Consider the following 22,501-nt stretch of genomic DNA (forward strand, 5'->3'; position numbering starts at 1 on the left):
ATCCGGGGCTGAAGCTAGTTTACGTGTACGTACTTCTCACTTTCAGCCACAAGAAGAAAGCGAAATTAGTACTTTAGTTGAGCTTCTTTTTTAATCACATCAAATTTACTCGAAAGATCGAACGCAGTAGAAGTCACTGTCACGACAACCGGTTTGCCTATCATTTGATTGGCAACGCCCTCAGACGCGTGTGATCATGTCTAGTGTCCATGTAGGGAACCAACTGAGAGTTACCTTTGGAAATATATGCTTCATGTAAGGAATACATTATATCCACGACTGATATACTCGCTTGCAGTGTTCTATACGTGCTACGAGATATCAAAACTGTGGTTCAAAACAGTCATCAGATGAGAACAAGTTGCGTGAAACCCTATTGTAGGAAAATAAGAAAACTAATCTTTATAATGCTAGCCTATGACCAATTACAACCACATAATTATCCGTGTCCGAAGCGACTCCCGATTATATCTATTGAGATGATATCCCCTTCTACACAGAGGAGGTATGATCTTCCGGTGCCAAAGACGCCACAAGACAGGAACCAAACAAGATATTGTTGCCAGGTGACGAAGAGGAAGATGAGGAAAAAATGTAGACCAATATGAAATTATCAAGAAAAAAAGACAAAAGAAACCTTAGAAATTGAATGGTTGAGCGTCCGCGATGGTGGGACAGCTGAACACGAGTTGGTTGTTCGTGACGGCCTGGGTGTTGGAGACGACGACGCCACCGGAGGGGTTCGTGAGCGAGAAATTGAACAGACCGCACTGCTGAGCGTTGACGAAGAGGAGACGGATGGGGTAGTATTGCCCCGCAGTTGCTGCGAACGTGTACGTGCCGGAGCTGCTCGTGTCGTAGTAATCGACGTTCTTCTGCGCGTTCGCGTTAGTGAAGCCCGTCTTCGCGGCACTGCCCTGGCCGAGCCAGAGATAGACGCCGTCATCCACGCCGCTGAAGCTGAAAGTGTAGGTGCCGGTGGTGAGAGGGTGGAAGTAGCCGATGTGCTGAACGATCATGAAGTTGGACTGGCCGCTTGTCGTTGTACCGTATACCGTTCGGGTGGTGGTGTCGCACTGCTGGGCGAGGCCGATGGTCGTGGTGTAGCCCGTGTTGCTCGGGGTCTGGCCATTGAGGACAGTTGGAATGTTGAAGTAGGTGGTCTTCCAGTTCGCCTTGGAGGTGTCGTCGGTGTTGTGGTAGGGGATGCGACCGGCTGTGCTAACGGTGTCGGAGGCTGCGCGGGAGAAGCCGTAGTAGGCCCATCGGAGTCCCGGGGTGCAGCTGGGCGTCGTGATAGTAACGACGGTGGTTGTGCCGGCCGGGTTGGTCTGGGGGAGGGTGGTCACGCCAGTCGTGGTACCCGTTGAAACGATAGTCGTTATGGCGCCGGTGATGGGCGTCGTGAAAGTGACTACGGTAGTTGTGCCGGCCGGGTCGGTTTGGGGCAAGGTCGTCACGCCAGTCTGGGTTCCGGTTGAGATTACGGTCGTCACGGCGCCCGTCGGAGGTACGAACGAGACCACGGTGGTCGTGCCAGCAGGGTCGGTTTGGGGCAGAGTAGTTACGCCAGTCTGGGTTCCGGTTGAGATTACGGTCGTCACGGCGCCCGTCGGAGGTACGAACGAGACCACGGTGGTCGTGCCGGCAGGATCGGTTTGGGGCAGAGTAGTTACGCCAGTCTGGGTTCCGGTTGAGACCACGGTAGTTACGACACCAGTGACCGGAGGTATGAATGACACTACGGTGGTCGTGCCAGCCGGGTCAGTTTGGGGTAGTGTAGTCACGCCGGTCTGGGTACCTGTCGAGACCACGGTAGTTACGAGGCCAGTGACTGGGGGTACGAACGAGACCACGGTAGTCGTGCCAGTCGGGTCAGTTTGGGGCAGAGTAGTTACGCCAGTCTGGGTTCCGGTTGAGACCACGGTGGTCACGGCACCCGTGGCCGGAGGCACAAAGCTGACGACGGTGGTCGTGCCGCCGGGATTCGTTTGGGGCAATGTGGTCACGCCGGTCTGCGTCGCCGTCGACACGATCGTAGTGACGAAGCCCATGGCGGCTGAAGTTGTTGACGAGCTGGAGGGCTGGGCTGCGGTGCACGATTCAGGATAGGCAAGCCCCGAGATGTCAGACGAGTTCGTCGCATGGCCCGGTCCGTTGAAGAAGAAGTTTAGAGACGAGGGAGTACCCCAGTTACCAAACACCTGTCGAACCGGGTAGAAGGCCCCCGCGACGAGGTTGACGCTGGCGCAGCCGGTGTTTCCGTCGGCAGCGAACCAACTCTTTGCCAGGGGAGTAGCTCCCCTGGGGGTATCCGCGTTCGCGGGCCTGCCGCAAGCGAAGGCAGCGTCTCCAAGGTAAAAAGCGTCGCGGTTGTCGGCGTACCCGTAGCAGAAGTTGTACGTTCCGCTCTGATCAGGCCGGAAGTATCCGGTGAAGACGAGGGTGAAGTTGTTGGCGTTGTACGTGATGCCGCCGTACGTCTGCGTCAGACCCTCGTAGTACCGGAAGCCCGTCGAAGAGCCTGATGTCTGGGGAGTGTAGGGCGTGACGGTCGTGCCGCTCGCATCCTTGTAGGGAACGGAAATTGAGTTCGTGCTGCCTTGAGCCAGGGCATTCTGAGTGAGGTAGTAATCGGGCCCGACTCCAGATCGGCCGTCTGAGACTCCATAGCCATCGGCAACTTGGACCGAGTTTGCGTAGAGCTTGAGAGTGAGGCCGGATGCGGCACAATCCACGGGCGGAGTGGCACAAGCGCCGGGGGGGACGAAGGTGACAACGGTCGTTGTACCAGTGGGATTCGTTTGAGGTAGAGTTGTTACGCCCGTCCTCGTCCCGGTTGATACGATCGTCGTGATAGCACCCGTTGGGGGGGGGACAAAAGTGACAACGGTAGTAGTACCAGCGGGATCCGTTTGGGGCAGGGTCGTAACGCCCGTCTGGGTAGCCGTAGAGACAAGAGTCGTAATTGCGCCCGTAACAGGAGGAACAAAAGTGATGACGGTCGTAGTGCCGGAAGGGTCTGTCTGGGGCAAAGTCGTTACTCCCGTCTGGCTCGCCGTTGACACAAGAGTCGTGATCGCGCCTGTCACGGGGGGAACGAAGGTAATCACAGTTGTTGTTCCAGAGGGATTCGTCTGAGGTAAAGTTGTGATACCCGTCTGCGTGCCTGTCGATACGAGAGTTGTGACCGCACCTGTTACGGGGGGAACGAAGGTAATCACAGTTGTTGTGCCCGATGGATCCGTCTGGGGTAAGGTTGTGACACCCGTCTGCGTGCCTGTCGATACGAGAGTTGTGACCGCGCCTGTCACGGGGGGAACGAAGGTAATCACAGTTGTTGTTCCAGAGGGATCCGTCTGAGGTAAAGTTGTGACGCCTGTCCGAGTACCCGTCGATACGAGGGTTGTGATGGCTCCCGTCACAGGGACAAAAGTGATGACGGTTGTTGTGCCAGTGGGGTCCGTTTGGGGCAAAGTGGTGACGCCCGTCTGGGTTGCCGTTGACACGAGTGTCGTGACGAATCCGGTCGCTGGCGGGACGAATGTGATGACACTAGTAGTGCCGGCCGGATCCGTGGGAATAATTGTTGTGGCTCCAGTTCGGGTACCAGTCGAAGTGACAGTAGTCAGAGCACCAGTAGGCACCGTGACGAAGGTGATGACGGTAGTCGTGCCGAAGGGATCGGAGTTTGATAAAGTCGTGACGCCGGTCTGGCTGGCGGTCTGAGTAAAAGTCCGAATGATACCGATGCGAGGTACGATGGTGACCACGGTAGGAGGACCACCGCTTGGGCCGGGGGGAATCGTGACCAGACCGGTGGTTGTGCCAGTGGATGTGAGGGTGACTGGAGGGGTAGTGGTCACGAGCGTCACCACAGTGGGAGGTCCGCCTGCGGTTCCAGGAGGGATTGTAGTCAGGCCAGTGTTGGTGCCGGTTGATGTGATTGTGACTGGGGGGGTGGTGGTCACGAAAGTGACCACAGTAGGAGGTCCTCCATTAGGTCCCGGGGGCAAAGTTGTGAGGCCAGTTGTAGTAGCGGTGGAGGTCAAAGTAACTGGGGGAGGGCTCGTCACGAAGGTGATCACGGTGGTGGGACCCCCATTGGGACCGGGCGGAACGGTTGTCAAGCCGGTAGTGCTGGCGGTTTGAGTCACGGTAACGGGAGGAGTGCCAGTAACGAAAGTAACCACGGTAGTCGGTCCTCCGTTGGAGCCGGGAGGCAACGTGGTGAGACCAGTAGTGCTGGCAGTCTGGGTCACAGTGACAGGTGGAGTGCTAGAGACGAAGGTCACTACAGTAGTCGGTCCGCCATTGGGCCCCGGAGGCAAAGTAGTGAGGCCGGTCGTGCTGGCAGTCTGAGTGACGGTTACTGGGGGAGTGCCGGTGACGAAGGTCACTACAGTAGTCGGTCCGCCATTGGGCCCCGGAGGTAAAGTAGTGAGGCCGGTCGTGCTGGCTGTCTGAGTGACGGTAACTGGAGGAGTGCCGGTGACGAAGGTAATAACGGTGTTGGGACCACCGGGACCGCCAGGAACGGTAGTCAAACCAGTAGTGCTTGCAGTCTGAGTGAGAGTTACCGGGGGCGGGGTCGTTACGAAGGTGATAACCGTGTTGGGACCACCGGGACCGCCAGGAACGGTAGTCAAACCAGTAGTGCTTGCAGTCTGAGTGAGAGTCACTGGGGACGGGCCTGGGACGATAGTGATGACCGTCGGGGGGCCACCGTTAGGTCCAGGAGGCACAGTCGTGAGACCTGTGGTAGTACCAGTTGAAGTGACAGTCACTGGAGTCAGCGGCGGAAGGGTTACAAAAGTGATGACAGTAGGAACGCCGCCGTTCGGGCCAGGGGGAATGGTGGTGAGACCAGTTGTGCTGGCAGTTCGAGTAATAGTAATGGGGGGAGGGCCCGTTGCGAATGTAATGACTGTTGGTGGCCCTCCGTTGGGTCCAGGAGGTATTGTCGTGAGACCAGTGGTGGTCGCAGTCTGAGTGAGGGTGACCGGGGTCAATGGAGGAAGGGTTACGAAAGTAATGACTGTGGGGACACCGCCGTTGGGGCCAGGGGGAATCGTTGTCAGGCCGGTTGTGCTAGCAGTCTGGGTGAGAGTCACAGGAGGAGGCCCCGTTGCAAAAGTGATGACTGTGGGAGGTCCACCGTTGGGCCCTGGAGGAACGGTTGTGAGCCCAGTAGTAGTGCCAGTCTGAGTAATTGTGACCGGCACTGGCGGGGTGGTGGTTGCGAAGGTGACAATAGTAGGCGGGCCTCCGTTAGGACCCGGAGGTAAAGTGGTCAATCCGGTAGTGCTTCCGAAGGACGTTACCGTAACCGGCGGGGGACCGGTGACCAAGGTGACGATCGTAGTGGGGCCACCGTTCGGCCCGGGCGGGATTGTGATAAGGCCGGTAGTACTTCCGGTCGAAGTCACTGTGACGGGAGGAGTGACACCCGGAGGGCCGGTAGCAAAGGTAATGACTGTCGGCGGGCCGCCGTTAGGGCCCGGGGGAAGAGTAGTCAAGCCGGTGGTTGATGCCGTCTGGGTGATGGTCACGGGGGTCTGAGGAGGAGGCGTGACGAATGTGACAACGGTGGGAGGTCCGCCGTTAGGTCCAACTGGGAGGGTAGTCAAGCCAGTTATCGACGCAGTGGATGTAAGGGTGACTGGTGGGGGACCGGTAATGAATGTAATGACGGTAGTAGGACCGCCATTTGGACCAGGCGGGACCGTGGTTAGGCCGGTCGTTGATCCTGTCGATGTGATCGTCACGGGAGGCAGAGGTCCCGTGGCAAAAGTGATGACCGTCGGCGGGCCGCCGTTCGGACCAGGAGGGACTGTTGTCAAGCCGGTCGTGGAGGCCGTCTGGGTGATAGTCACAGGGGTAAGGGGTGTGGTAGCAAAAGTGATGACAGTCGTTGGGCCGCCATTAGGACCGGGCGGAAGGGTGCTTAGGCCTGTAGTTGACGCAAAAGATGTGATCGTTACCGTGCCCGGAGGCCCAGTCGCAAAGGTAATGACAGTAAAGGGACCGTTGGGGCCGGGAGGAACGGTCGTTAAGCCAGTAGTCGATGCGGTAGAAGTGATCGTTACTGTACCAGGCGGTATAGTAGCGAACGTGATGATAGTTGGGGGGCCGCCGTTCGGACCAGGAGGGACTGTTGTCAAGCCGGTCGTGGATGCCGTCTGGGTGATAGTTACAGGGGTTAGGGGTGTAGTAGCAAAAGTGATGACAGTCGTCGGGCCGCCATTAGGACCGGGCGGAAGGGTGCTTAGGCCCGTAGTTGACGCAAAAGACGTGATCGTTACTGTGCCTGGAGGCCCAGTTGCAAAGGTAATGACAGTTGGGGGGCCACCGTTCGGGCCAGGAGGCAGAGTTGTTAAGCCGGTCGTGGAGGCATAAGAGGTGATCGTGACTGGACCAGCAGGGGGCGTCACGAAGGTTACTATAGTGGGCGAGCCTCCGTTCGGTCCGGGAGGAATAGTTGTCAACCCGGTGACTGAAGCGGTCGAAGTTACGGTCACTGGAACCAACGGGGTGGTGGCAAAAGTGATGACGGTAGGAGGACCTCCATTTGAACCAGGAACTGTGGTAAGGCCGGTAGTCTTTGCCGACGAGGTCACCGTGACAGGGCCTGTCGCAAAGGTGACCACGGTCGATGGGCCACCGTTTGGACCAGGCGGAACAGTAGTCAAGCCGGCGGTGCTGGCGAGGGAAGTGACGGTGGGCAGAGGTGGAACATAGGTGACGATAGTGGTCGGATCGCCGGGATTATTTGGGGGAATGGTTGTAGCTCCCGTCTGAGTGCCGGTTGAAGTGACGGTAATAAGACCAGGAGGATTAGAAGTGGTGTAAACTATCGTTGCCTTTGACGTGGTCCCACCCTGGACAACATCGGTGGTGGTCACCCACTCAGTGTAGGTCCTGCAAGATGTTAAGGAATGTTGTTCTCTTCGACCCAAGAGTCTGAGATAGATGACATACCTAGTCCTGGTCGAGAGGGAGATGCTCCCGGAACATTGAATCTCGAACGGTTGCTGTTCGATGACAACTTTGGCATCTGTTGGACATGGTGGGTTACTGGAGAGTGCGGCGGCGTTGGCAATCCCCGTCCAGTGGACGACGAGAGACAGTGGGATTTTCCACCTCATCTTGTCGTGTAACTGGCGAATCCGACTGTTGCGATACTTACCTTGAGCTTCTGATGATGCAGTAGAGGAAGCTTGATGTTGTTGATGCTCTGGCTGAGTAAAGGCTTCTACGAGAGAGATTACGGTCGTCTTTTAATCTAAAGTTGTTGCTCGTCGTTGTGTAGAACAAATTGAAGATGTTTCCATGCGATACGCCATCCTCGCAGAATTCCGCAAACGTTCAACATGATGATCGTTCTTTTGCCTTGCGAACAAACAAATCAGCCAACCCAGCTAGGCGTTGCCACCAAGAACAGCAGACATGCTGTATTTCTCGACCGGAGAAGGTCCTACCCGGTCTTCCTAGACATCTCTTGGAAAACTGAGGCCTTCAGTCGCTTCGATAGATGTTGTCTGTTTGCGTCATAGAACTATATGCTGTCTGACATTGGTGATCAGCCTGTCCCAAGACTCTGATTGGGTGTCACTCAGTCACACTGACGAAGCAAAAGTCCATGGTTGAGAGGCAAAGTTCGTATCCCTATGCAGGTTTGGTTGTTAGGTAGCCAATACTTCCTGCTCCAAAAGCACGTTAGTTCCCATAAGCGTAGTAACGTTATTATCTGGAACAAGACTGGAATAGACTGTGACTGCGATTGACTAGACTGTCATAGTACCTGGTGCAAAAGACAACGAGAGATATTGAGGGTGTACGGTTGAATAGTAGTGGAGTGTACAGTGTCCGGGATCTAATGACGCTAGTTCGCACGCTTGAAGGCTTGACTATAGAAAAACTTAGCGTTTCGCTAGCCTGTCAGCATTCTTCTTCGAAAGACTAGGTCAAAATAGGCAAACCCTTTGACGCCTCGGAAGCACCGGCGAGATGACTAAATGACCAAAACAAGTTGGTGTTGATGCTGCATGCCGATATGGCAACTCCATTTAGCAGAGTTATAGAAAGCCGGTTGTCACAAATTAGATATGTAGAAAACAGCCTTTGACAATTGCTGGAGCGCTGTACCTGCATGAATCAAGCACGCTTCACACTCTGTTGGTCATACTTTAATCCAAGAACATTTCGTTCCTTATTTAATATCTTAACATCTAGAGTTATTTGTACATACACTCAAAAGAAGTACATGGAACTCGGCTCAGTCGAGACCGAACTCGGAAACTTTTTGCGCGGCGTGAATCCTTTGGAATCAGTCAATATCTTGAGCCCGAAACCAGGGTTGAAGGGAGCCCGTTCAACATGACTCTGGAGTTGAGTGCCAAGGGCCTGGCTGACGGTGCTAGGCAAAGTTTCTGAACCACCATGTACTTGATTGCAATGTACAGACGAGATACAAGGCTTGCTAGTTGGATCAATGTTCTTGTGATCGAGTGGTCATGCGGGGGGCGTGTGGGGTGCCGTCGCTCTTCGGAATGGGAGCAGGCTCCGAAGTAGCAGCCAAGGGACCGTCAATGTCGCCAATCTCGTGCCCGGATTAGGTGTTTTTGATCGCCCACAACAAATGCCGTGCCCTATTTGTTAGTTCCCAGATCCGGAGCATGCCAAACCTCCCCCTTAGCACAATTGAAGCGGTTGAATTGTTGTGGGAAATCGGCATACGGACTAAGTCCGTGACAAGCGCTGCTGACGCATGAACCAGCCAGGGCTGGTGAGAGTAAAGATGGCTTGATACCCGCTCTCTGGTGGATTGACTGGATCGTCTAGCGGTTCCAGCGAGGACGGGACGCACCGCTCGCACACAGACTAGTCTCGTGAGGGTCCACTATGTGTAAAACTTCGCTACATGCAGATGAGGAATTCGGTCCTTGGACCTGTGTTGAACATGCTGATTTTATGATTTCGGATGTTAGCCATGTATGCTGACTATGAGACGATACCGATAATCTGGCCGACGCAATTGGTCATGTTGATGCGATCAGGGGTATTGTGAGACTGCGATCCACTTGGGCAGTAAAGTTCGCGAAGCTTTTGTTAAAGATTGACTGGGCCTTATTGCTGACAATCACAGCCTCTTGCTGGCCGACTTATGTGTAAGTTGTGGATTGATCAAGCGGTTCCGGCCCCAGTCAGTACTTAGTGATAGGACGCTCGCCAAGCCCTGTGCTTTCCATCATTCCTCAATATCTGCATCCTCCCAAGGCTGAGTGGAGTACGTCCGAGAATCCGGTCATTTAGTATCCGACTGGTGGTTGCACTGCCCGGCACACGTAGCAGCCGTGCCGCTGGGGACACTAGAGCCGAGAAAAAAGGTATTGCCGAAGTCCCGGAAAGGGCACCATGACGAGATTTTCAGGTATACCCATTATCGGCAAACAGAACGCTGTCGTCCAAATGGGGAAAGCTGACTGGCCTCCTTGGAAGATAAACTTCGGCAATTAAGCCATCTCCAGAAGTTAGCTCGACCCAGAGCAGAAATAGCGTCAGTAGCGTGAACACTGTGCGGAGACTCAACTGAGACAATGTGCCGCGACGTTGAGTGCCAACAATCGGCGGGCGTTCTGTGTGGGCGATCACCCAGATCCAGTCTCAGGCACGGGGATTCTTAGTTTCATTGCGTCGGCCAGAAGCGTTGTGCCGTTAGCCGCTTGGTAGCCAGAGTAAGTGTGAGGTTTCGCCGCCACATTTCAGTTTGTGTCAGCTAACTCAGTAAAATTATCTGGATTTGCTGGAATTTACCAAATTTGCCGCCGCATATACCATCCGCTACCTATGGGAACAACTTCGGATCTTAGTAATAGCAGAGGATATTTCGGAATCTTTAAAGTGAAGGAATAAAGACACTAGACTTGGCATTCCTGTTTAGGCTGTTTCTAGATGTTACATTTTCAAATACGTTAACTAACTTGTCGGTCATGGAACCAGGATCCCGAAATCTTCTTACACCGGCCTAACCCTTGGATCTATTCGGAAATCTCAATCTCTCCTATTGACGCTTGCGGTCAAATCCAAGCAACTAACAACGTAGCATAGCGGTCAAAGAATAAGCTACTTTGTCTAAATCCTCGAGCTCAGCTAGCAGAACATAGTTCGCAGAAGCTTCTCTCACTCCAATACGAGGTTTGGTGTCTAGTGCTGGGTTTTGACCCAACAGGAGGGCGAAAGCTTCGAGAAGAATACCTCGCAGCGAACGACCTTATGGCTTGTAGCCTAAAGAGACTTACAAGAGTGACAGTTCAGCTTTACCTCTATGGGGTCGACCTAGAATATGCTCAAGCTTCGAGCCAGGAACTCTACGTCCGTTCATAATCTGCAAGCAGCTCCTAGAAGACCGGGGTGCATGAGCTTAGCATGATAGAGGAGTCAGATCGGCGTGGGATACCGGGCGGGGATCACAAGTCTTTGATTCAGCTCGTGCTCAGCTAGTAGTATCCCGAACGAATATTTCCAGACTAATAGTCATGCTCAGCTCGAGGGCCGGCATCCCTTCGATCCTGCATAGTCTTGTGGCTGTACCTCCTTGTCAGGCTCAGGACGCCATCTTGTCCGGATACGAAGTATCCATTGATGACGCTTGAGTTAAGCTTACACCCTCGTCGTTCTCTAGGCCACGAACGGACTTTCACAGAGTTCGTGGCGTGGTCTACAAGAACAGGTACAGGATACTTCATTACCAAGTACATCTCCATCACTAAACCTTGACGGCCCATCCACCTTGAGATTTCATAATCAGTCAAAGACGCAACCGGATAGCCTCGCGGATCTTCAATGGCGCGATAAAGAATCTAGAGCGCAGACTGAGAATGGCTAGTTCTGCAAAGGCTGAAGCCACCTGACGCTGGATCTATTCCCACGCGATGTCCTCTCAACAGCAACGCCACCGATTACCCCGGTAGTTAACTCTTCAATCTTCTTCCGGAATATTTGAATGATGAGCAAGAACTTAGCTGCCTTGCGGCTTTCTACAAGACTGACATCATCTACATGGATCCGATGTGGTAAATCTTCCAACTGCTTACCTTCCCACGGCATATAAACTCAACACACATCGGCCCTCTAGTCCGATTCGTTTTCACTGGGCTCTGAACAATCACATTCAAGTTCCTCTGAATGAGCTGCCGCCGAAATGAAGACCAACATGGTGCTAGGCGTTGCGCTATACGCATGTTCGACGGCGGCAGTCACCACTGAGATCAGGGTCATGTCCCTGACGTCGACGGTTGATTGCTCCGTGAGTTTGACCTGTTCCCAAGATGTGTTAATAGCAATCTCTAATATTATCAAGGGCGCTGCCATACCTACAGGCCTGCCAACAGTACCTATGGGCGTTCCCGGGGCCAATCCCACTGGTGGTGAGTGACATATTTCAATCTCGAGGCTCGCGTTCAATTACTGACCATAATCTTTCAGGCATGGTGCCGGGTGCGACTGTACCTGGCGGAGCTGGCAACCCCCCTGCGTCCACTGGAACCGTCGGTGGCGGTGGAAGTGGTGGCAGTGGAGGTAGCGGCGGTAGTGGGGGAGGTAGCGGAGGTGGAAGCGGTGGTAATGGAGGAGACGGTGGTGGCAATGGAGGAGGTAGCGGAGGTGGCTCCGGGGGTGGTGCTACCGGCGGCGGTGCCTCTGGCGGCGGCAACGGAGGAAATGGCGGTGGTGGTGCTGCTACTGGTGGTGGCTCTGGCGGCTCTGGCGGCGGTAACGGCGGCTCAGGCCAGACCGCGACGACTAGAAGTCCGGCTTCAGGCACAGGAGTCGTGGTCGTTCCAACAGCCGGCTCGCAAGCCCTACAACCTGGCAGTTGGCTGTCGGTGGCCATCGGTATCCTGGCTGTGCTGTACTAGAATTCTGGCATTCAAGTAATTGTGGTTTGTCCGCCTATTTGTTACCCGCGCTCGACAGGATTTTGTTGCTGTTGCTGCTCTACAAACGGTTTCCAAGACGAACAGAACGCCGACAAGCATAATGGCGGCCAATTGCTATAAAGTAAGGCGTAGTAAACGCCCTCAGCTTCTCATCTCTGCTAAGCTAGACGAAGGGCTATGTACAGGCTGCACATGCATTGACATAATGTCATCTACTTGAATCCTCCAGCCTTTCTGTCTAAACGTCCATGTCACTTCAATATAGCTTGTTGCTATGCTGTGACTTGAACACCGCTCATCGAGCCACCTGCCCGCCAGTCCTCCAGGAATTTTACATAGGCATTGATACCATGTGGAAACGGCGCTCCTCTGGCCAACTTCATTTGTGCCTCGAGTGAGGCCTTTTCGCCCTCATTGTTCATGTAGCTTGGTGTGCATATAGACAAACTAGAGAACCAAGCCGCATGCTGCATAATGAAACCGACATATGCTTCTTCCCCCGCCAATATGCTCTCTATAGTCATCTTATTAGTGCTTTTCCCCGCGCGCTTCATAGCTTCGACTACCATGTATGCGCAATGTTGAGAAAGGACGTCCTGGGCATAAGCAAAGTTTGCCGCGGCGCCGATCTGCAAAGGGCCGGTCAGGAACAGGTTTGGAAATCCGTTGGTGAGGACGCCGTGGAAGGTAGACGGGCCTTTTCCCGACCACTTATCCGATAGGAGCTCGCCGTTCCGGCCCTTGATGGTCATGTTGGATCTGCCCGATGGCTCGGCCATGTCTGCTGCAGGCGGCCTGTATCCCGTGCTCAGCACAATGACATCGAGGGGATAGTCTGTACCGTCGACGACTAGTGAATTCTTGGTGGCGTGGTCAACTCCCTTGCCGTTTGTATCAACAAGGTGTACGTTGGGTAGGTTGAACGCCGGGAGGTAGTCGTCATGGAAGGTCGGTCGCTTGCACCATGATGGGTACCATGGCTTCAAAGCCTCAGCAACTGACTTATTCTTCACAATTTCCTCAACTCGACGTCGAATCCTCTCTGATCTCGGGGCATCCAGGGCGAGAAGACTGCCGATATGGCTGGGGATATCCTCCAATCCAAGAGGTTTCTCGTGTGGTGCGCCGACAAGGCCTTTGTAAGTCTGAATCTTCGTCCAGCCATCATCTACCAAGTTCTCTTCTACCTCGCCGCCAGAAACAAGTGAATTGAAGTTGTCAAGGCGACGCCTCTGCCAGCCAGGGCCGTCGGCGATCTTCTTCCACTCTTCTGGATCAGTAGGCCTCTGGCCTCTCTCTTCCACAGATGACGGCGTTCTTTGGAAGACGTAGAGCTCCTTCGCCCACTTGGCGAGCTGTGGAACGAGCTGAATGGCGGTTGCGCCAGTACCAATGATGCCAACACGTTTTCCCTCAAGGCCAGTAAGCTGGACATTCTCGAGGTCCTCCGCGTTCCCACCAGTGACTTCGTAGTTCCACCGCGCAGTATGGAACATGTCGCCCTCAAATGCCTCGAGGTTCTTGGCCGCTTTGGGATGGTTCAGCACACCGTTGGCCAGAACGACGAACTGTGATCGAACCGTCATCGTGATGGGCGACTCATTCGGGCCGCGAACCTGCTCAATAGCCACGATCCATCGCTTAGCGTCCTCGTCCCACTCATAACTCTTGATCTGCGAGCGGAACACACCCTTGTCTGTCAAGTCCCATGTCTCTGCCATTCGGTCCGCATGAGCCCGCAACTCGTGGCCATACGAGTATCGGTGCTTGGGAACATAGCCCGTCTCCTCGAGGAGCGGCATGTAGGTGTAGGATTCGACGTCACACATCAGACCCGGGTAACGATTCCAATACCACGTGCCGCCAAATCCACCAGCGGCGTCGACCAGGCGAATATCCTCGGGCTTGAAACCAGCTTGGATGAATCGAATTGCGAACAGCAGCCCTCCGTAGCCTGCGCCGAGGATGATGAACTTCATCTCGTCGCCATCCTTGAGGCTCGGCGTCTGGGCGTTGAGCTTCTCATGATCGACCCATGAATCTTGGGCCAGCTTGCTGAACTTCGCGTCTGTCTCCATCTCGATGTACTGCGCGTTGCCGTCAGACCGCTGGCGCTTCTCTTTCTCCTCTGTGTACTTCTTGTTGAGAGCCATGAAGTCGGCCGCGGCAGCCCCGGCCGCGGTGTCTGTCGTGATCTGTGGAGATGCAGCCATGTTGATGTTTGACTTGCAGGTCGAATTGAGGTGTAGTTGAGGTAAGTGATTCTGCTTGGTGACCTCTCTATCATATCTACGAGGAGGCGAATCGTCTAGTTTTGAGTCGCCAAAATATGCGGGTACATGTCCGTTTAGGACAGTCCAAGCGGTGTCCTCAAACAGCTCCAGTGACATATTCCATGCTCGCACTTGTCATCTGGTCCCCATTGGGGTTCCCTAGAAGAGGGCCAAGCATCCCCGCCTACCACGATATTTCTGAGCCGGGGCGTGTTTGCGGGTCGTCGTATTGGAGCTTCATTCTATGGCTAGTTGGGGAGTACTATGTGCCCTACGAGCCATTACTCGCTTCAATGGAGGGACCAGTGCCTCCAGATCGACACAAACGTATTCGTATTCGTTCGTCGCATTTCTAGTGCAACATAGCAACGTCGCCTAAAGAATGATGCGGTAGTTGATGGTGGATCTTGTCCTCTGCCGGACTAAAATGATCTCAGGATCTACATAGACCCGCCAGGCTTCTAAGGGTCCAGCTCCTGCTCCGCTGCATGGGTAATCGTTGCGGAGAAGCTGTCGTCCAAAGACAGCCAGATACAACAAACTCCGCGTGGTCTAGCCTCAAACACCACCTGCATGTCTTGGTGGGTTATCGTGGCTAAGAGTCCTATTATAGGTCGACACTTCAAAAGTTTGGAGATGAACATGCGTGTCTCGCTTAGGGCCTGGCGAGTGGCGCATCTGCTGCATCATGTATCCATGGTGTCATTGTCTAACGACTCGATGCACATTGCTCCGTGCAGCACGCTCGGTTTCGAGACTCCAACGCGACTGGCCCACCGCTACGAGACCGAAACCGATCAGACGACTCCATGAACGGGTACTTCCCGCTAGACTGCGCGGGAGCGACCGCCGTGTGCCACAACCAGCTCGCCTGGTGTCATGATTGACCTGCAACAGCATAGATAAAGTCAGTACTGACGGGCGACGTTGACGTTTATGCGCTTCTCGTCTTCAGACTCAAGTCTCATAGTGATGTGGTATTAAAGCTAGGGATAAGCTTGCATCAACTCAAATTTGATGCAGCGGGGTATGGGATGGCCGAGCCTATGTTGACCACATGCTGGCGACAGATGTAAGTTAGTCTGTGCATGAGCTTGAGTCCGGTACCTGAAGCACCGATTGACCAGGTTTTCATCCATTCTTGCAACCATATGGCGCGGATCAGTGTAGCCATGGCTATGGACCAGGTGCTCCAACCAGTGCGGTAGAATGAAGATAAACGTTACCCCTCTCGATGTCAATTCATTGAGTGATCCGAGAGTCCATCACAAATCTGGGCGAAGTACTTAAGTAAGTAAGTAAGAATGTACGCGAAGCGCTTAACTAAGGTGCCAGTCTCAGAGTGAACAGTCTCGCGCAATGTTCTGCTTGTATTCGTTGTTCAATAATTGAAGTTTGGATCCCACGTGCATCCAAATTGGACGCAACTGAAAATCGACGGCTCGCGATCTAACCACCGACTGGCATTTCTACCCACTTTCGTACATGCCCATCGCATTACTAGTGGCCCCCTGTTCACCTCAACCCCCTGACTTTACCCCTCAAGCGAAACGGAGGGTTTATGGAGAAGCCAGGTATTTGACAATCCAGGCGGGTGCATCATCGCCAGACCAGTTCACTCTTGTGCTTGCTCCAGTGAATGATTGCATCGAACCAAACCACGTATTCAGCCAAAAAATATCTGTAAGTGAGTTCAAGGTATCCCCTACACACCCATTTATCATAGCTGACCTCAAGTTCAAGCATCCTGGGATCATGGCTTCCGTCACAATGGATGACTTGCATCTTCCTGACTACGATGACCTTCCGCTTGTCGAGGGCATGCCCAAGGGCTGTGCTTGGGGACTTTTCGACAAGGATGGAAAGAAAGACCTCTTCGGGACCTTAAACCTGCTCACCCCTTCAGTGGTGAAGGCAGCAGGCGCTGAAATACGAGATGGCGTGTCCATCTCGTTGAAGTGAGATGCCCATGTCACCAAGTTACTCAGAGCCAACGCCCCATGGCTAACACAACGCTATATAGCTGGCCTCTAGACAGCATGAACAAGCTGGCTATCCCTGGACGCAAGCAATCGGTTCATAAGGTGCACACGCTGCAGACTGCCGGCCTCAGTCAAGGGATTGGCTGGGACGACGAGCTAGAGTTCAACACACAAGGCAGCAGTCAGTGGGACAGTCTTGTTCACTGGCAGCATCAGCCGACGGGACTCGCCTACAATGGCTTCAAGCCATCTCAAGAAGAACTTTCGGCGACGTCCACAACGACAAACAAGATGCCCACCATCGACCACTGGCATGAGCGGGGTGGCGTGGTGGGACGCGGGGTTTTGATCGACTACAAGGCATATGCCGACGCGAAGGGGATAGACTACCATCCCATGGAGGGCTACCGCATCACTATCGAAGATATTGAGGCTGTAGCCAAGCATCAAGGCGTAGAGTTCAAGCAGGGCGATATTTTCTTGCTTAGAACAGGCATCACTGAGATCCTAGATAAGCCTACGCCGGAGGATTTTGCAAAGCTGGGGCAGTATAAGTTATCCGGCGTGCATGGCACAGAAGAGACGGCCAAGTGGTTCTGGAACAAGCACTTTGCCGCTGTTGCTGGCGACTCCAATGCCTTTGAGGCATTTCCACCTGTCAAGCCAGACGGAACTTTGGCAGGTATGACTGATCTTGGTACGTCATTGTGATGAGCTGGAAGGAAACAATGGCAGAACGAGCCCGGCTAACTCTTGCTGCAGTTCTTCATCCCTACTTCTTGAGTCTTTTCGGCATGCCCATTGGCGAGCTATGGGATCTCAGCCGCCTGTCGACATACTGCCAAAAGACAGGAAGGTACTCGTTCTTCTTGACCTCTGCGCCTATGAACGTCTCCTGTCTTGTAGGATCGCCGCCAAATGCCCTGGCCATATTCTAGAAGCTTGGTAGAAATTTCGGAAGCGCCGTGGATCTCACAGAAAATCAAGGACTGTATAAATGTTGAACTCTAGATGGTTACGCACTATCATTATAGGACACAGTGACAAGACGAAGAATATGACGAGAAACAACCATTATATTAAAAAGCTTATTGGTATCAAATATCATTGACGCATCATGAAGCGCAGGCCTTCCATACACTGTGTGTATTCTAGCAGGCGAAGTTCCAAGTGTTGTATCCCGGCAATTCCCAACACCAAACACCAAGGGCATCGCAGATATTCAGACCATGACAACATCCACCAACAGTATCGAGCTCTCGTTACTGCATAGCAGCATAGACGAAGCCGGCAGCAGCGGCAGCAGCAACAGCCATTCCAGTCTCTCTCGGTGCGGCGCCCTTGCTGGTGGCAGTCGCCCCCGCCCCACCCTCGCTGGTGAGCGCTGCCAGCTTGGTGCTGCAGTAGCCTCCAGAGGCCAGAAGGCTCTTGACCTCGGCCGCGATGATGGGGATGTCGGTGCACTCATGCCACACGGCTCGCATCTCCGACATATGGGCAGTCTGCCATGACTCAACGGCGCTCGACCATGAGGTGTACTGGGCGCTCATCGAGTCCGTGACGGAGATGGTGCTGCAAGGGTCGACCGTGCCGTTGGCAAGGGACGCAGTGGCGGCCCACTCTTGAAGGGCGAAGTTCGGGGTGGGGAGGGGGTCGCTGCCGGTGACGGCGCTCGCGAATGCGTAGACGGCGTTTGTACACTCGGGGGTGCCGCGGGCTTCAAGGACCTTGATGATCTTGGTCGGTTCGATTCTCTTATGGAGCTGGAGGTGGACGTCGCCGGCGGCAGCAGCAACAGTTGCGGCGAAAGCGCCGAAGATGACGGTAGCAACGCGCATGTTGATTCAGTAACAAGGACGAAGTAGAGGGTTTTTTCAAGGTGGGTTGAGCTTGATAGGTGCTATTCGAAAGAGACAGAGTCTTCAAAATGGTTATTGATGCAATTACAGATCGTGGACATTCATTTGCAACCGGAACAGAGCAAGTATTTATCATCGGGAGACAAGCAACAGTTTCAATTCATCGTGGGCTGATGCCTACAAGCAACCAAAGGTACCCTTGCCCGATGACTCCAGCGAGGAAATGAATTTTCTAGGGCAAGCTGAAATCGAAGTCAACCAGTTTCCCTTCCAGGTTAACTCAATGGTACCCGACAACATTAGTCTGGTCAAGCTTCTGACTGTGCCGCCCGGCTGCCTACAAAGCGTATCTTGGCGCTGATTGCGGGTTGAAATCTGAGCCGCTTGATAGGGCCGAAGAGCGCTGTTGGCCGTTGTCTGACCCCGTAATGAATTTCCGCTCTCGACCGAACACCCTGGTCCCGTCAGCCTAGGTTACCAGCCAACAAAGCAAGCGTTTACACGGCCTTCGGGCGGTGAGGCAGATCACGAGGAGAACTTTGGGGGCTGAATACATGTGGCACAGCCCTATCATCTCGAGCGACGGTAAGTTGTCAGACGGCCATTGACGAGAATGCTTTGCCGCTCGTGTTGTTCACCCGTAAGCCATAGTTAAAGCGTGGGTGAGTGCCACAGGCTGTGTTACACCAAGGAAGAATGAGAAAGAAGACGGCATGAATTGGATTGGCAGCTAATTTTGGCCGAGACCGTCAGGATTGGCCTCAATTCTTGCCAGGGATTGGACTTGAAGCGGAGCTGTGTCCGTACCTGCATAAGCTACGGTACCAAGGCCCTCAAGCCAAATCCGCCATTTTCTGACCTACTTCCAAAGATGAGGGACTTTGGTAAACACCCATGCGCGTAGGTGGACTTTTCCCAGAACCAATCAAGCCGAATGCCAGGCACAATCTTTAGGTAATAATTGGGCCTGAAGGAACAATTGGCCATGTGGCGGATGCTGATGTCTGGTGGCTTCGATTGAGATAAGGTAGATGGGTATGACGATGGTGGGACGCCGACCTGAGCCATCCTGGCAAAGCCCACGAGCCCCAATGGTACTCAACCCAGCATGGGTCAAATTCAACGATCGTACAGACTAGGTGCCCCGAGAATCCTCACGAGTATGCTTCTGCATGTGAACGCATGCAAGTCAGCAGAAAGCCTAGAGGGTTCTTTACCACAAGACGGCTCCCGAGGGTGTCGGCCTTTTTTTTTTTTTTTTTTTTTTTTTTTTTTTTTTTTCAAATCGAGTGGAAATTGCATGTCACCAGAAGTATTGTGGGTAGTGTTAAAATCGCAGTACCCCTTCGCGCAGTGAAGTCAATGCAAGGAATCTTGAAGTTGAAAATTGCATTTTTCCGCGGGATTGAGTTACAACGAGGCACGACTCTGGTGACTTCTAGAGTAGTAACCTCCTCATCCCACCGACTTCTACCTGGATTCCTCGGGCACTTTGAGCGACAGTCTCCTCAAAATCATGCTGCGACAAAGCACCTCTGTAACGAGAGAGATATCGGACGAGTGTAAGATTGCCATTTTGCAGGCCCAGTCGTTTATGAAAAGGCGGATGACGATGGGAGAATTTGATAAGTTGTTCCAAGGGTAGAAGTTGCAGGAACAAGCGTAGATTCCCAAGCGCCTGCGTAGTCCGTGTTCGACTGCCATGATGGATGCATTTACCTAACAAGGGCACCTAATTTGGTTAAATTGGATAGCCGGTTCAAGAAGAAACTCGATCCCTTCACGTTTATTCTACCTTGGGAGTAATGCGGTAGTGGCTATCGAGTGTTGGACCTCAAAGACTTGGCGGTTCAACATCTTAGCACCCCAGAAAGGACCATTGACAGGATGCGCCGCGATAAGTCACAATGCCAGGGACGAGTACTCCTCTTGGAACATTGCTCGGGAGGATACCTTGGGCTTGTCTCCATGGCCCATCAAGTGGTTGTGTTTGAGAGTGACATTATCAGTATTGGGGGGGGAAACAATGAATCCTGTCAACCTCTGATCACGTTAACTCTAGTATTTAGGATATCCCGGTGACACTGACGTCGCTGAGGATGGTGGGGTATGAGCGGGAAGCATGACGCAGGAAAGGTTCGTGGAAATGCCAAACCATTGGGCGAATTGACTAGTTTCTGATTTTTTCGGTGGGAACAACGGCGGAGGTGGCATGCGTAAATTTTGTCATGCAGATCGAACCCTAAAGCTTGCTCGGAACAACTGCACACAGAACTTGATCTAAGTTCACGGCCTCGTTGGCTCCGGCACCTCTAGTTTTTCCGTCTCTGTACGACCAAGAGCATAGCCGCCTCTATCTAGCAGCTTTTTTCACGGTGTCGCCTAGCAGTTGTCAAAATCTCATTAACGCGAAGACCGTGCACCACCAGCAGTACTCCAAAATGGCGCATCAGAACGGCGAGAACACTGTCTTACTGACCGAAGAAGAGGCCCAGCGGATTCGGACCACTGTACAAGAGACACAGAAGAAATGCTCAACACAAAAGGGCAACGCCAGAGAGTTTCGAGATGCTCACGCTACTATCAGCCAGGCGACTGGTACATCACTCATGATGGACATGGGTCAAATGAGTGGACAGGGTCAGAAGGACACAATCCCAGCTCTTGGTGTTGGTCAGGCATATCCACCAAGCACCGTATCCCTGGATGAACTCAAGCCTATGAAATTTTCGGAACTCACACTAGAGACTCATCACCGTGGGCGTTCTTTGACAGTGCAGCGTGCGAGGCGCTGTCCGGTGGTGGCTCTTGCCGCCCGGTCATGGACTGTTGTCCAAGATGAGGAAGAGAAGGAGACGGAACGTTTGGAGATGGTCCTGCATAAGACAACAGATGGCGAAGACACCCTTGAGTCGGCACGGCGATTCATCATCAAGGAGCCGTACTTCACGCTGACGGAAGAGGGTGAGGCTACCCTGCGGATCGACCACCCCTCCGATCTCGTCATCATTAGAGAGGAGATCGTGAAAGGCAGCTTGAGCGAGGTCGAGGATGGAACCAAGGGGGACGAGATTGCAAAGAAGTGCAAGGACAAGGGTAACGCGGCACTGCAAAAGAAGGACCTCCCTCTTACTCGGACAAGTTACAGCCAAGGACTCAAGGTTGCCAGGCAAGAGCCCGTCCAAAAGACGAACCCGGACATCGCAAGAGACATTGCACGGAACCGATCTCACGCGCATCTGCTTATGGACCGACAAGACGAAGCCATCGCCGACGCTAAGGCCTCTCTCATTGGCGCCGACGATCAGAAGTCTAAGGAACTCGACAGCAAAGCCTACTTCCGCGCCGGCAGCGGCGCTTACAACCTGGGCCAATTTGAAGAGGCCAAGCAGTACTTCGAAAAGGCTCACGAACTCGCACCCGCGGAAAGAGGTGCGGCAGTGTATCTGCGCAAGGTGGAGATGCGGCTTCGCGAACAGGAAAAGGGGTCGTATGACCTGCAGAAGATCAGGGCTAATCTCACGAGAGTCTCACCACGGGCCGACGCGGCAACCTTCACTGCGAAGACTGAGGTCAAGGATAGCAAAGGGCGAGGCCGAGGCTTGTTCGCAACTTGCGATATTGCCGCTGGAGAGGTAGTCATGGTTGAGAAGGCTTTCTGTGTGGTCTGGGGTCATGAGAGCGAGGTTCTGACCGCAATGACCTACGATGTCCGCGACGACAAGATTAGGGTGGCACCCGTCGGCCTAACTAAGGCCATCTCTCAGAAGCTCCTTAGGAATCCTTCGCAAATCGCCAAGGTGCTGGATCTTTACGGAGATTACCAGGGTGAGGGTAAGGCCACGTCAGAGACCTCAGAGGGCCCGGTGGTCGACGTCTTCCGGATCCACGATATCGTCTCTCGTAACGCTTTTGGGCCCGGCGGCCAGTACGGAGAGGAGGGCGCGAGGAACGCAAGCACCGGTCTCTGGGTCTGGGCGGCTTACATCAATCATTCCTGCATTGCCAACGCCAAGAAGGACTACGTCGGCGATCTAATGGTCCTCCGCGCGTTACGACCAATTGCCAAGGGCGAGGAAATCTTCCACAGCTACGATGAGTCGAGCAACTACGAGGCGAGACAACAGGCTCTTATGACGACGTGGGGCTTCGAGTGCAACTGCGCTCTTTGCGCTGGTGAGAAGACCGACGACGCCAAGTTGCGCCAAAAGCGCCAAATGCTGGTCAACGACGCGGATGACTTTGTTTCGACGACGCACTGGACCAACGCGAAGAGGATTACCATTGCCAAGGCGCAGCGCCTGGCGAAAGATATCGACGCGACATATGAAGACAAGAAGTACGATGGTGTTCCTCGTCTGGCATCAGAGAGGGTTCGGGAATGGCTCACAAAGGCAGCTCCCCGCAAGTGAAGATGAAGACCCAGAATCCTGGGACGCTGGATAGAC

General features: G+C 53.7%; 6 protein-coding genes across 6 annotated transcripts; 3 read left to right on the forward strand and 3 right to left on the reverse strand.

The window, feature by feature from the left end:
• Positions 1 to 638: 638 nt before the first annotated feature.
• CPAR01_05815 (uncharacterized protein) lies at positions 639 to 7,148 on the reverse strand (the record flags this gene model as incomplete). The annotated part of the gene is made up of 2 exons (XM_060490091.1): positions 639 to 6,921; positions 6,982 to 7,148. The coding sequence occupies 2 exons, from the start codon at positions 7,146 to 7,148 to the stop codon at positions 639 to 641; spliced, it is 6,450 nt and encodes a 2,149-aa protein (XP_060351557.1).
• A 4,055-nt stretch (positions 7,149 to 11,203) lies between these two features.
• On the forward strand, positions 11,204 to 11,918 carry CPAR01_05816 (uncharacterized protein; the record flags this gene model as incomplete). The annotated part of the gene is made up of 3 exons (XM_060490092.1): positions 11,204 to 11,308; positions 11,363 to 11,429; positions 11,488 to 11,918. 3 exons carry the CDS (start codon positions 11,204 to 11,206, stop codon positions 11,916 to 11,918), a joined length of 603 nt encoding a protein of 200 aa, XP_060351558.1.
• Positions 11,919 to 12,211: 293 nt separating this feature from the next.
• On the reverse strand, positions 12,212 to 14,152 carry CPAR01_05817 (cyclohexanone monooxygenase; the record flags this gene model as incomplete). The annotated part of the gene is made up of 1 exon (XM_060490093.1): positions 12,212 to 14,152. The coding sequence occupies one exon, from the start codon at positions 14,150 to 14,152 to the stop codon at positions 12,212 to 12,214; it is 1,941 nt and encodes a 646-aa protein (XP_060351559.1).
• Positions 14,153 to 15,982: 1,830 nt separating this feature from the next.
• Positions 15,983 to 17,132, forward strand: CPAR01_05818 (uncharacterized protein; the record flags this gene model as incomplete). Its single annotated transcript, XM_060490094.1, has 3 exons — positions 15,983 to 16,170; positions 16,236 to 16,891; positions 16,957 to 17,132. 3 exons carry the CDS (start codon positions 15,983 to 15,985, stop codon positions 17,130 to 17,132), a joined length of 1,020 nt encoding a protein of 339 aa, XP_060351560.1.
• A 324-nt stretch (positions 17,133 to 17,456) lies between these two features.
• Positions 17,457 to 18,032, reverse strand: CPAR01_05819 (uncharacterized protein; the record flags this gene model as incomplete). Its single annotated transcript, XM_060490095.1, has 1 exon — positions 17,457 to 18,032. The coding sequence occupies one exon, from the start codon at positions 18,030 to 18,032 to the stop codon at positions 17,457 to 17,459; it is 576 nt and encodes a 191-aa protein (XP_060351561.1).
• Positions 18,033 to 20,494: 2,462 nt separating this feature from the next.
• Positions 20,495 to 22,465, forward strand: CPAR01_05820 (tetratricopeptide; the record flags this gene model as incomplete). Its single annotated transcript, XM_060490096.1, has 1 exon — positions 20,495 to 22,465. One exon carries the CDS (start codon positions 20,495 to 20,497, stop codon positions 22,463 to 22,465), a length of 1,971 nt encoding a protein of 656 aa, XP_060351562.1.
• Between the last annotated feature and the right edge of the window lie 36 nt (positions 22,466 to 22,501).

Source organism: Colletotrichum paranaense (genome assembly GCF_030867605.1).
Source record: "Colletotrichum paranaense strain IMI 384185 chromosome Unknown Scaffold_4.1, whole genome shotgun sequence".
Classification (NCBI taxonomy): domain Eukaryota; kingdom Fungi; phylum Ascomycota; class Sordariomycetes; order Glomerellales; family Glomerellaceae; genus Colletotrichum; species Colletotrichum paranaense.